Source organism: Astyanax mexicanus, chromosome 8, assembly GCF_023375975.1.
Source record: "Astyanax mexicanus isolate ESR-SI-001 chromosome 8, AstMex3_surface, whole genome shotgun sequence".
NCBI classification, from domain to species: Eukaryota; Metazoa; Chordata; class Actinopteri; order Characiformes; family Acestrorhamphidae; genus Astyanax; species Astyanax mexicanus.
Window position 1 is genome coordinate 29249264 of NC_064415.1, and position 13847 is coordinate 29263110.

At 38.9% G+C, this 13847-nt stretch overlaps 1 protein-coding gene across 2 annotated transcripts in view; it reads right to left on the minus strand.

Moving 5' to 3' along the window:
* Window positions 1-13847, minus strand: part of mllt3 (MLLT3 super elongation complex subunit) — an 89592-nt gene that overhangs the window by 19158 nt on the left and 56587 nt on the right. For both annotated transcript variants that reach the window (XM_007255064.4, XM_007255063.4), the window contains exons 3-7: window positions 11631-11713; window positions 11337-11480; window positions 9630-9668; window positions 8534-8662; window positions 5607-6194 (exon numbers count right to left, since the gene is read on the minus strand). In XM_007255064.4, coding sequence (XP_007255126.3) covers window positions 5607-6194; window positions 8534-8662; window positions 9630-9668; window positions 11337-11480; window positions 11631-11713 — 983 coding nt within the window. The remainder of the gene's footprint in view (window positions 1-5606; window positions 6195-8533; window positions 8663-9629; window positions 9669-11336; window positions 11481-11630; window positions 11714-13847) is intronic.

The window sequence follows — 13847 nt, forward strand, 5'->3', positions numbered from 1 at the left end:
ACAAAGCCATGAAAAAAAATAAATCAGATTTGAGTCACATTTTGAATCACTTCAGCCTGGTAATGTGAACATTGCCTTAATGATCAAACACCTAATAGCTAAGTTTCTCTGATTACATTTAGTAACTACAGCTATTTCTGTGCAAACTGAGGGGTTCCGGTTCAGTTATAGAGGACACCCAAAAAAAAAAAAAAAAAAAAAAAAAAAAAAAAAAAAAGGAATTCTGGTTTGACTGCATGTTTTTTAAACCATTTGCATTATTGTTTTTCAACTTATTTAGATTTTCTTTTACCATTTTTAATATTATAATTTGTATTAATATTGCGATTATTTTTTTTAGTTCCTTTATTTATTTGTATTTTTTATAGTATTATGCAAAAGTTAGTTTTTGCTTAATTTTAACTCATTTTTGTTGTATTAATCTAAGCTTCTTTTGATCTTAATTTCTTATTAATTAAACCAAGTTTTATTATAATTATTCTTATGATTTAATTTGTTTTATTAATCTATTTTTATATTTTATTTACTGTTATTTTAAAATAATTAAATTTTGTTATTATTTTCTTTGTCATGTCAATCCCTGTTTTTGTAAATGCTCGGCTACATTGAAAATGAGGGTTGCCCTCAATGTACTTCCAAGTCAAAATAAAGATTGATTGATTGATAAAACTCCATCTTTTTAACTTAATATCTGTGGCAAACTCAATTACAGTCCTACTTATTCATTTTTATTTCAAAATATTGTTCAATAGACTGTTGTTTCTACTCAAGCTTATCCCAACAAATGTTTGGTTCCTTATCTGAAACAGATGATCTGCAGATGTTCTAAACAGCATCACATTCCGTGTTTGTCAGGTTCGTATTAAACGTTTAAAGACACATCGTTGGTGCTTTATTAGCAGCTACATTTTCTGCAGTTTTAATGGCTAATTCTAATCAAGATTTGCATTCGGCCAAGGCCTAATGTATTCTTCCCCTGAACCTGCTGTTTACGGCCAACTTCACAACCAACAGTTAAAGTGTAAAAAGCATGGATGTGACTCACTTCACACTTGCTGACGAGAGGAAAGCTAGAGAGGTGGTGAACAAAAGGCGGCAAAAGCTTCAATAGTCAGAGACTTGCAGAACCATCCAGCTGCGCTGAGGCTTTACGTCCCCTCGCCTTGACTGCGCTGCCATAAATCTCCTACTGCTCTAAATCTGACGACTGGGCTGGTGTAGGGCCTTTGTCCCGTTCACTTCCCAGCCACCAAAGAGCTCCTCTATGGGGGAGTCATAAACAGATTTAGAGCTCGGGTTAACCCTAGCTCCCCCGAAAATCAACCACCAATTATCATTTGTCAGTGGACCCAACAGAGCAGTGCTGTAACAGTGCACCCGTGGCGCGCAACTTGACCAACGGCTCACGTGCTTAACACAGAGTAAATTTAAGTGCAGGTTACAAAATGTTAAGTGTGGGTTTGAGGTTTCACTGTGAGGACATTTGAACACACACACACACACACACACACATCTGTAAGTTCCCCCTTCTGAGGGTTTTATAAATGGAAGTATGGTCAATACAAAATGTAAATGTAAATAAAATACAGAATTTAAAATAAGTCTTATTTCAAGTTAATATTTAGTAGATGCAGCTTTGGCTGCAATCACAGCACGGAGTCTGTTTAAAATCTGGCTTACACATCTGGATGCTTCAAGCCACTTTAGAACATTCACTTTGTTGTCTTTTAATTATTTTCTTACAGCATTCATGTGTGAATTAGGTCCTTGTCTTGCTGGAAAAAAATCTTACATGGGGTTGTAGATCCTTAATTTGCAGACTGAATCAGATTGGCCTATACTGTGCTGCATTAATTTCACCTGCTCCCTTAAAGCCTTCCAGAGCCTGCTACAGAGATGCGTCTGTACAGCATGATACAGCAACCACCATGTTTTACAATTGTGACATTGTGTTTGCCATGTACATAGACCTGTCATGATAGTATTTTTTGTGGACAATATATCATCCTAGAAATGATTGCGATAAACAATATTATTGTCATTTTAAATCCATTTAAATTCCACTGACAAAATGATAATAGTATAGCATAACAAAGCAATTATACTCTTAAATACAACATTTTAATTAATTATAGTTTGGAAAATACATTTCTTCACCTACTACAGTCCACACTGTTTGTATGGAGTCACAGTTATTGAAGCACTGGTCTGGTCATGCATGACTGGCGTAAATACTGTTTGCCGTTATATATGTGAACCAATGTACAAATGAACAAAATAGACGATAAACGATTATCAAATATTATTGAGGTCATGTCCATTTATTGTACGAGTCAAAAATGTAAATATTGTGACAGGTTTACATGTACACCATCTAGTCTTAAAGTTTAAGGCCAAAATGCTCCATTATGGTCTTATTAGACCAAAGAACCTACTTCTAGTTGACCCTGGAGTCTCCCTGTTGACTGGTAAAGAACAAATGAGTTTCATATCTCAGCTGCTAAAGCTTTAATCACCTTTAGTAGAGTAGACCTAGTTGTCTTTAACTGCCTTCTTTGTCTTGAATTTTAATTTGCCTATAATTTACTGAACTCCAAGGAAGTTGTGTGACTTGGATATTATTTGTATACATTCACTGACTTTAAGAAATCCTCAATAACCTTTTCTTGTGTGAAGTGTTCTTTTGTTTTATTGTGTATTTTAGTCTGGAATACAGAGTAATCAGTGACTGTAGTATAATGACACTTGTATGGACACTTGTGTTCAATCATTTGAGACATGTTCACTGCAGCCAGCTGATCTCCATTTCACTTAGACTACAAAACAAACTGTCTGAACATCTGTTGCATTAGGTCTGTCACTTTAAAGGGGGTTACTATTTATGCAATCACTTATTTGACTGTTTTTGTAAACTTAACTGACATTACTTTATAGAAATCTTTCTTCAATTTGACATTAAGGAGTTTATTGTAATTTTTGTTGAAAAACTCAATTATTTTGACCATGATTCCATTTATAAAAGCACTAAAATGGAACAACATTGTACTTTAAGGGTTTACATCTGGGCCAGACAAAAGTCTTAAATGCCAGTACTGCTCACATTATAGAAGAGTACAGTACTGCAACTAATTTAAGCTGGTTGCACTACAAAATATTTTTTTTTCTGAGAAAAAAACAAAACAAAACAAAAAATATCTGAATTACTTCAGTGTTGTCAGAATACGATGAGCTTGTAGTGCTTTTTCAAAGTTATTTCTTATTTGTATTGTTATAACTTTCCTGTTTTTATACATCTAATTTATTCAAAACTCTAAACTAAATTACATTTACAGTTTTGGTCTCTAATGCACTTTTTCCATCTTCTACATGGTAAAACCCCCTTTAAATGCATTTGGAATCTCCTTGCAGAGCTTAATGTTTAAAGAAAAAATAGCACACATTTCATCTCCTTAAAAACTGGCCAGTGAATAAGAGAAGTCTTTCCAATATCTAAACTGGCTTGAGTTTATACAAAATCTGATCTATAACCAACTCAAATTCATACTAATCATTTTCTTTCTGCTTCTCATTTCTGGTATCAGTTAAAATCCAACTGCTGTCCAGGTTTGAGATTCAGACTACAGAGGAGTACAGAATAAACACGTCATTTCCTTTTTGTTCTGAGACTCATTATTAGACCTCACTGCTTTCGGGATCTCAGAGCAGTTAGCTATTGTTGCCTGCATACTAATGGAGGCAGTCTAGCAGAGCTCAGACAGGATGACATGTGGAGGGGGAACACCTGGCATTTGTCAGTCGTCATCGAGACAGACGTTTCTTCCTTCTTTTCACTGGTTTCTTAAAGCAGAGGGATTAAAGAAACTTAGCTATTCATTGCATCCTTTCTCCGTTCTCCTTAGGTGCCATAAAGCCATAAATCTCATCTCACCACTTGCTTTCAAGCTAATAAACCAGACCTCCCTTAGTGAGCCTCTTTCTTAACCAAAGTGAGGGGATACGGAAGCCCCGGTGGACCACTAAAGCCAGCTGATTTCCTTCACTTGAAGGCATGTTGAGTTTCTATAGCCAACGCTTGAGAACAGTTATGGGTTGTGCTTCGGATTGGGACAGCTGTCAGAAAAAAATCAATCTTCTGTTTGATCCTAATTTATCTAAATGTAAAACGGACATATATATCTTTATTTCCAGGCATCATTTAGTCCATGAGTAAATCATGGCGGTTATCAGAAGGCAGATTAGGTTGGTTGCTTCAGTAACATGAAGTTAAAACAGTTAATAGACTGCTGATCTGCTGTCATTAGTTAAATGCTCTTCAAAAATACATTTATAGGTCTGTCACAATAATTATATTACTGACTTATCATTCAATAAATGGACATGACCTCAATCATTTTAATAATCGTGATATCGTACATTGTGTCTGCACTTACAAAATACACATATATAATTTGACCCGGTAGTGCAGAAGCCCAGAGAGACAGAGACACAGGAAGTAAAATCTCAAAATGTACTATTATTAGGGAATATGTATTATTAGAAAAAAGTAATTAAAAAACTTGTGTCTCCTAGGTTTGTGTGGCCTATGCTGGTCCACAGCGGTCCAGCTGGGACAGACCGGGGCTGCATGTCATGGTGTGAAGTGGACCTACGGTTCCACTACCTCTGCATTTCGCAATGTCTATATATAGATTATTTATGACTATAACCTACTTTGGTTCAAGCTGGGAACTTTGCGGGTTCCAAAATTAAATTGGAAACAAAGAGTTAAATTCCTAAAACTCTTAAAAATCCTAAATCTGTAAATGATGGCAAACATGAGCTACAGTATAATCAGGCTCATACAAGGTAAAATATAAATTGCATGTTCCAATCAAATGTCAGAGTCAAATAAAAGGTATGTAGTACCTATTAGAATCTAGAACAGCCACATTTTGAAATTAACCATCTCAGGCTAAGCACTAACATATAATTAGAAACTCCACAAATCAACATCTTGCTTTCCTTTTAGTGATGATGGGATGATGATACTAGCTAGATAACAACTACAAAAATGTATCTACAAGAAATGTATACCATTTAAGCTTTAAATCAGCCTTTTTGTTTGGTTTTTCAGAGAATATGATTTAAAGCCTTTACCCAAAACTCCATTGGTTTCTCCACTGCTGTTCTAGAAGGCAGAACTGCCTGGCTACAGGCAATGTTGACTTCCTGCACCCCCATCTAGAAAAATGGGGCCTCAGCTCCTGAACTCCCACAGAGTTTATTAGCCCTCCTTTCAAACCAGTCCCTGCCATACTGGAAGTCACCCTTTGCCTGTCGCAACCCCTCTGTTTGAAGATTACTCTGCTTCACCATGTTCTGAGGGAACTGCAGGATGCAAAGCAGCTAGAATTTGACAGCAGAAGTACACCAATACATCCAATTACTTGAAGCCATTGAGCGTCTTCTCAAAATCCAATATCTAAAGCATTTCCTGCCCGGAAAGTGCCATTTTCCTTCAGCAAGCAACACAAGGGACCACAAAGGTTAATATACGAGAATGGCATTACACAATAAACAACTACGCAACAGAAATAACAACATAAAAAAGCATCTGCAGCACTTACGTCTGATTTGGTAGATATGTTGTCATCCATGTCAGAGTCATTGGGGTCCACCACATCCTGAAAAGGAGGCAACGTGGGCGCTTTTCTTCTCTCAGATAGCTCATTATCCCGTAACTTGGCATGTCGGACTTGTGATTTGTCCTTTAAAACCTTTTTATCTGACTGCTGGAGCAAGCTGGAGGAGGCCTGCAGCTTCTGCGATGGCTCTGAAAAACTACCTTTCCGTTTTTTGGTCACTTGGCCCTCGTCGTCCAGCGCAGGCCTGCGTTTATTTTGGCCCAAGTTTGAGAAGCTAACCTCCGTAGCTCTGTGTTCCTTAGACATGGCCTTGGGCTCTTTGAAACCCATCTTGGGGATGGGCTGCTCATCCCGCAGTGGCTGGTTCTCTTTGGGTTTCTTTGAGGAGTCTTTGGAGACCTTGGAGCCCAAGTCCCTGCTGAAGTCTCTGAAGGCACTTTTAGACTCTTTCGAGTCTTTGGAAGGCTTGTCTTTGTGCTCCTTGGACGGTTTGTGGAGCTTGAGAGAGCTGCTACTGATGCTGTTTGTGGTGGTGGTGATGGTGAGGGCACTGCTGCTTTTGGAGCCGTCCTGCAGAAAAAGAATACTAGGTTCAGATTAGGGATGCAAGACAATTTTGATATAGTGAAGAAATATTGCAATATTAAATTGTGCAATGCTGTATTGATTCTCAAAAACAAAGTTATAGTATTAATCCTTATAATTTACATTGAAAGATTGGTGTCAGACAGAAGTTGTGTTGAAATCTCTATATTCACATGGTCTAGTAAAAGACCAGGACAAATTTTATTGGGTCAATGAAAAACCGAAAAGGCTCAAAGTGGCTTGATGGGTAACCTGGAGTCTGAGGGGCGAAAGCACTTCCTCCTCTAATGACTGCGCTGTCCTGTCCCAAGGTCAGGCCTGGTAGCCCCTGTCAATATTTCACTGATGTAGTAAAGCTATTAGGCAGTCTAGACAGAGGAGGTGTTATGACCTGCCCAAACTGCCTCTAAATCTGCTGTTGACCCTGGGACCTCTGAGCACAAAGACGCTTCTTCATGGCCAGCCAAAGAAAACAGTCCAACTTAGCCAAAAAGCTCAGAGTGTACATCTCTAACGGTTTTACAAGACTGAAGATCGCAAAAGAGCCAACAAACGAATGGAAGCCAAGATGAAAATGTAACTTAATATATTTCTGCTTGTTGCATCAGATGTTGAGGTCTACTGGGAAGAAACAAGAATTATTATTAGCAAATAAAATCTGAAAGACTGAAGAAATTCACTATGCCATAAAAGTCTGTGTGAGGTCTTGAGCTACAGATGTTCCTTAAATCTAATGGAAAAAAACAAAAATCCAAATGTACACTAATAAAAATAAAGGTGTGACAACCAGTGGCTCTTCTATGGCAACACCCTCAGTGGCCAAAAAATGAAACTTTTTTTTGGAGATTATATGGCCAAAACGTGAGTATATAAGTATTAAAAATAGGGATGCATCAAATATTTGGCAACTGAAATTATGGCAAAAAAATAAATAAATACAATTTTGTTTTTTAGCCAAATAATCACAGAGGAAGGGAGGGAGAGAGAGAGAAAGAGATAGAGAAAGATAGATAGAGAGATAGAGACTGAGATATAGATAGAGAGACGATTTGTATTCTTTTCATTTTACGCAATGACTGTGGGTTTTTGATTATTTTGACATTTTAAATGATTTTGTTAAGTCTCTATGTACAACAGTGCATTTTGTCGCTATCCAATAAAAAAAAAAAAACATGTATCTTAAAAAAAGAAGATTTTTACAGGAGTGATAAAACCATCTTAACCTCCAATAGAAGTAAATGTAAAGAGTTTATTTTAGGTCATTTTGGAGAATTTGTTTTGGTCCATTTATCGAGCAATCATGAAAGTGTAAGGGACAGTTCATGCTTTCAAATTATGTGGTAAACTAAAAATCTACAAAAATGCAAATTTCATTGGCCAGCGACGATATACGTAAAAAAAAAAAAAACACAATCAAAATGATTAAAAAATTAAATAAACCAGTTAACTGGTTACATTTGGTTTACTCTACATGAGACCATCATACTACCCAATGACTCAAGCCTGTTGAAACCCTTACACCACAGCATCACGCTAAGTGCAGGGGAGAAGACAGCGGACTGTTTTACTGTTTGCTAAGGAGGCTGGTGCAGCGGTGCAGCACGCTGGCTTCCAGTGACCCTTGATCTGTCAGTAATCCATCACGTGCAAGGGCCTGTTTAGATTGGGAACCATTTCCATGTGCACTACAGACTCTCGTAACCTCCCCGAGCGCGCAGGCCTGCTGGCTCTCAGTGCGAGATGCAGCACCGGAGACCAAAAATAAAACCTAATCGAAGAAACGTGGAGGAGGTTTACAGTCATGCCCGATTTACTAGTGTAATGGCTAATGTGGTTTAATCGGCACAGAGAATAAGGGTTTAGCTTCTGAGGCTCCCTGTGAAACCCTGTTGGAAACAGTAATAATTCTTTTTTCCAGCGCTGCAGTGGGGCTTCATATAATAATAAGAATAGTTGCCTATATGGGAGTTTCAGACAGACAGGGGTAAAGAAAACAGAAAAACCCAAAACGTCTCATGTCTCGATAAGTATTTCTCAGTTCATTCAAACCCCCCTCCTGTAACGGGACACCCCGGCGCTCGGTTTACGTCATCGGAATGTAAGCATGTGTTTTCTCGGCAGCCAAGAAATACTCGAGTTAAGCCAAAGTTTAACGTCTCACAAATCTGCAGAGTTAAATACCCTAAACATCTTTGAACTTGCCAAATATGCAGGATTAGAGGGAACTCTTTGAAGATCTGGGAATTCGTTTGGTGGCGGTCGAGGGGGTGGGTTTGGTTTAGTCTGCGGACCCTGCGGTTCTAAACCTGGAAATCTGCACTGACCTTTGAACCTGGGAAGGACTTGTTCTTTTTGCCGTCAGAGAAGGTCAATGTCAGCGAGCTGCTGGGTAGCGTGGGCAGCTTCATGTGCTGGCCGAACAGAGACGTGGAGCCCTCCTGCATGACCATCACCTAATATATAAAAAAAAAAAACATATACATTAATATTAAACACATCTTCAGTTTATTTAACCTGAACTGGCTATATCAAATTGATATACGAAACACTGGCATTTGTGAATGGACATACTAAACACTTGGGGGTGGGAATCTATAAGATTTGAACTGTCCGCACACATTTTTGACTTTTATAAACTACATCACAGTATCTGTCTAGAGGAAGGAACATTTAGCCCTACCCCTCTGTTTTGAGGGTGCACTTCCACGTCTAGGAGTAGGGAGAAGTATTAGGGATACATGACCCTTCAAACTACAATTTTCAGAGGCACATTCAAAACAGAGGATAAAAGAAATCACTTTTGAGCATTTTCCTTGTGAAAAAAAAGTAATTCGCAAAGTAATTCGCTAGTAATACGTCTCCATGGCTAGCTAGCTATGCAACTTTTCTGTTCCACCTAAAATGGCATTTAGGGTGGAATGGAAAAATAAAAAATTTGAGCTCCCATCACAAAGACATTAAGGAATGGACATTAAGTAACAATAACATCCCAAAAGGAATAGATAGAGCCCCATCATTCAAAAAAAAAAAAAAGGTCCACTTAGAGCTGCAAAATATTGTAAAAATCTGGCATTGCATTTTTTTCTACAATATATGTAGCATTTTTTAAAAATATAAAAAGTGCACATTTTATTTTTGTGTGAAGCAGCAAAAAGGTTGCAGCACTAGTGTGGCAGGTGCACATATGCACATTGTAATGATTATGCTAAAATTGCATATTTTGCAGCTCTAGATCCATAGTTCCACTGCTCCACAGTGCTCAACGCTTGGAAATATAGTGTAAATATAAAAGTGATTAAGTTTTGTATTGTGATCCTTTAAATATGCAATATAGAGTATCTATAAAGTGACGTGATTATTTTTTCCACCCCTAGAGAACAGGTCTCCTATTTATATTAAATGTATTATAGTGCTCCTTACTTTAGATTCCTCTGAACTCCGTTTGTGAGGATCTCGTTGCTGTCAAGAACACAGAAACAAACAAAAAAAAGAAGATTAGGGCGAGAAAGCAACAGACTCTCTAGGCAAAACACACTCTGTGCTTATTTATATGATTTAATGACAAAATGTCTTCCAATGGCTAAAGCAATCTGGTAAATGGGAGAAGACCTCTCGGTCCCTGCCAAGTTAAATTGATATTGCACCACCTCACAGTTCTTTCTTAATTAAACGGCTTCTAGGAGAACTGCCCCGCTGCCAATCGACAGTGTCGATCTGGGCCACGCCCCATCTGTAAAGCAGCCAGTATTGAAGGAGGTGATGTCATACACACAGCAATAAAACAGTCCGATTCCTGGAACGGGTCTGAGGAGCAGGCAAGCTACAACTACAGCACTGACCTTGCCAGACCGACCGTTTCCTTAGATGCTCAGAACTTCTTAAAGAATGATTCATACTGGATCCGGCCTGATACTATTTCATGAGCTGAAGTATCAAAGTGGGACCAAGACAAACAAAACATTTCTTTAATGCAGGAAGAGACAGTGTGGTCCTCTGGCATGGACCCAAGGGCAGGCTGGGTTTTCCTGTACTGATGGATGCTTCACGTTACAACTGGCCCTCTTTAACTCATCCAGGACATGTTTTTTTTTTTTTTTATCTTGGCTGAGGGGAAGCACAACTAAACTTAGGAGCAGCTGGCAGACTGTTGCTTTTACTACAGTGGGGTATACCACTAAGCAGGATTTGTCAGTTTAGCCAGATAAGTCAATTCTGCTCAGTAGGAGCTTAGAAAAAACTTAGTGCCAACTTTGGGATTAAAGGAGAACTCCGGTGTAAATTGACTTGTAAATTGGTGGAGTAAAACATGATAAAAAAAGTACTTCCCTTTGTTGAATAGTGCAGGCTATGCGGAGTCTATGTATACATATCTATGTTATTATCAGTACAGTGATGGTGGCTCCTGGAGCTGAAGCTAGCGTTATGGGATGTAAACACTGTTTTTTAATAAACTTCTTGTGCACTTTAAGTTATTAATGCCTGGATTTAAATGTCAGGGCTCTCCGGATTCTAGCAAGGAGGTGTAGAGCTACTTTGAGCCTGGAGAATGGTGGAAAAAAGCAATTTATCTGCAGGGGAAAAATATGCCCCGAAGCAGGGGGGGGGGGGGGGGTGGGGGTGGAGTGGGGGGGTGCTGGCGCAGTACTTCAGGTGAGAAGGGGGGGGGGGGGGGGGGGTTGAAAACGAGGGGTGTTGCTGGCGGAATATAAAATAAAATAGCGCGTGCATCGCGTGGGGGACAAAAACTTTACAGTGTGTCCGAATTTAGGGGCTGCATCCTTCTGAGTCTGTATTCGAAGACAGATTGCGTCACAGCTGCGCAGTAATACACCGCCTCTGTGGGTCGCATCCTTCAGAGTATGCTGCCTGTGAATTGGGACACACCCCGACACGAGCTGACTCTGGAAAGGAAATATGCACGTGAGGCGCAATATTTTGACGGCACCCCCGATGAAGCCAGACGGCACCCTGGTTGAGAAACACTGCTATAATCAATAGGTCAAACTCATTTCCTTATTTTTCACCACACAGGTTCATCATTAAGCATCCAACAGGATTTTAAAGGAAAGTAAAGTAAACATCATGGTCCATCACAACCCCCTGTTCCCCTAAGAAACATTACAGTACCCCGCCAGCCTTTAGCAGCTTCCTGCGGAACTCCTCCGTTGGGTTGTTGAAGGTGAGCTTTTCGCAGCGAAGGTGGTTGACAGGTGGATGTCCCTCTAAATGCAGGAACAAATCGTAGTCGAAGCGCACTTTTTTAGGTTCTTCCTGGTAAAAAAGGAAAAAAAAAGCACCTGACATTTATTAAACGTAACCAGTATACGAGGAGGGATTAATATTGTATAAGCATTAAAAGGAGCTTAAAAAGAGAATAAGGGAAAGGAAAAAACAAAGACATAAAAAAGATGCTGCAAGTACCTTATTTCTGAAATAAACTTCAATAGGCAGGATAAAGCCAGCATATCCAGACTCCTCAACTTTATACGGTGGATCCTTACACACTGTAAGAGAGAGAAAAGACAAAAAAGAAAAACAATTTTTGGTTAATTTCAGGTTTTGTTTCAATGATTCAATAAGTATTTTTTTCATTCGCAAAAAAATCTACGGAATTGTAACCCAAGTTCATGACACAAAACTCAAGTGGACTGAGACAGATTAAAAAAGAGAAATACACAAAAAGAGTGGCTGCCATGGAGTAAGAAAGACGATAGTAAAAAAAAAAAAAAAAGAAGCAGAAAATAGTAGATGAATAAAAGAGAAAAAGTCTTTGCCCTGCTAGTATTAATTAATTATTAGCAAACAGGTTACATTTGAACCCTATTTGAAATCAAACAAACAGCCACAATCATCTACAATTTGCCCACCAACAACCACACTCAACAGCCACCCACCAACAACAATCCACAAGCCAACAACTACCCACAACTAGGGCTGCACAATATATCGTTTCAGTAGTCATCCCAATGTACACAAGTCCAATAGTCACATTGCAGCAATGTTTTGTGCAGTCTGAAATTATATGTTTAAAGCTTTTTTTCACATCTTTTATGTTCTAAAGGACAATATACTAGATTACAGATCGTATCTACTCAATACCACTTATGATACTCCAATGATTGAGACGCAGATTATTTCTGCCAAAATGTGGTATTAATTCCTTTAATCTTTATTATCACAATGTATACTGCAGAACAACAAAATATTACCACAATATAATTTTTCTTCAATATTGTGCAGCCCTTTTTACAACCACCCACATTCAACAACCACAACAACCACCCAACAACAGCTTTTCACAACCACAACAACCATAGCCCCCAACCTTATCAATATCCAACAACCTCATCAACAAGCCAACAACTCACCACAACCACCCAACAGCTACAGCCCCTAACCACAACATCCAACAACCATGCACAATCCAACAACCCACCACAACCACCCATCAACAACCACCACCAACATCAACATCCAACATAAACCTCATCCACCCAACAAATCACCACAACCACCCATCAACAACCACCAATAAACATCAACATCAATCAACCTCATCAACAAGCCAACAACTCACCACAACCACCCAACAGCCACAGCCCCCAACCACAACATCCAACAACCATGCACAACCCAACATCCCACCACAACCACCCATCAACAACCACCAATAACATCAACATCTAACATAAACCTCCTCCACCCAACAAATCACCACAACCACCCAACAGCTACAGCCACCAACTAAAACATCCAACAACCATGCTCATCCAACAACCCACCACAACCACCCATCAACAACCACCAATTACATCAACATTCAAAATAAACCTCATCCACCCAACAAATCACCACAACCACCCATCAACAACCACCAATAAACATCAACATCAATCAACCTCATCAACAAGCCAACAACTCACCACAACCACCCAACAGCCACAGCCCTCAACCACAACATCCAACAATCACGCACAAGCCAAAAAACTCACCACAACCTTCCTTCAACATCCACCAATAACATCAACATCCAACATAGACCTCATCAACAAGACAAATACTCACCACAACTACCCATCAATAGCCACAGCCCCCAACCTTATCAACATCCATCAACCATCAACAAGCCAACAACTCACCACAGCCACCAATAACATTTACATCCAACATAAGCCTCATCCACCAAAAACTAAATCACCACAACCTCCCATCAACAACCACCAATAAATATCAACATCAACCTAATCAACAAGTCAACAACTCACTACAACCACAGCCCCCAACCACAACATCAGCTAACAACCATTGACAAGCAAACAACTCACTACAACCACCCATCAACAACTACATCCACCACAAACAACAACAAACAATCTTACCTCCACCAACCACAACAGACTATCCACAACGAAAAACCACCAATGAAAGCACAATAAACACTATCCCAAACTGAAAAAAAGGGATAGAAAGGAGACAGAAGCAGGAATGAGAAAGAGTGTAAGAAACAAAAAAGGAGAAAGAGAAATAAAGAAAAAAAACAATAGACAAACAAATCAAAGAGAAAGAGAGAAAAATAATGAGAAAGGAAAAATGAATAAAAAAAAAAGAGTGAAAGAGTGATGAGTGTACAGTTATAAT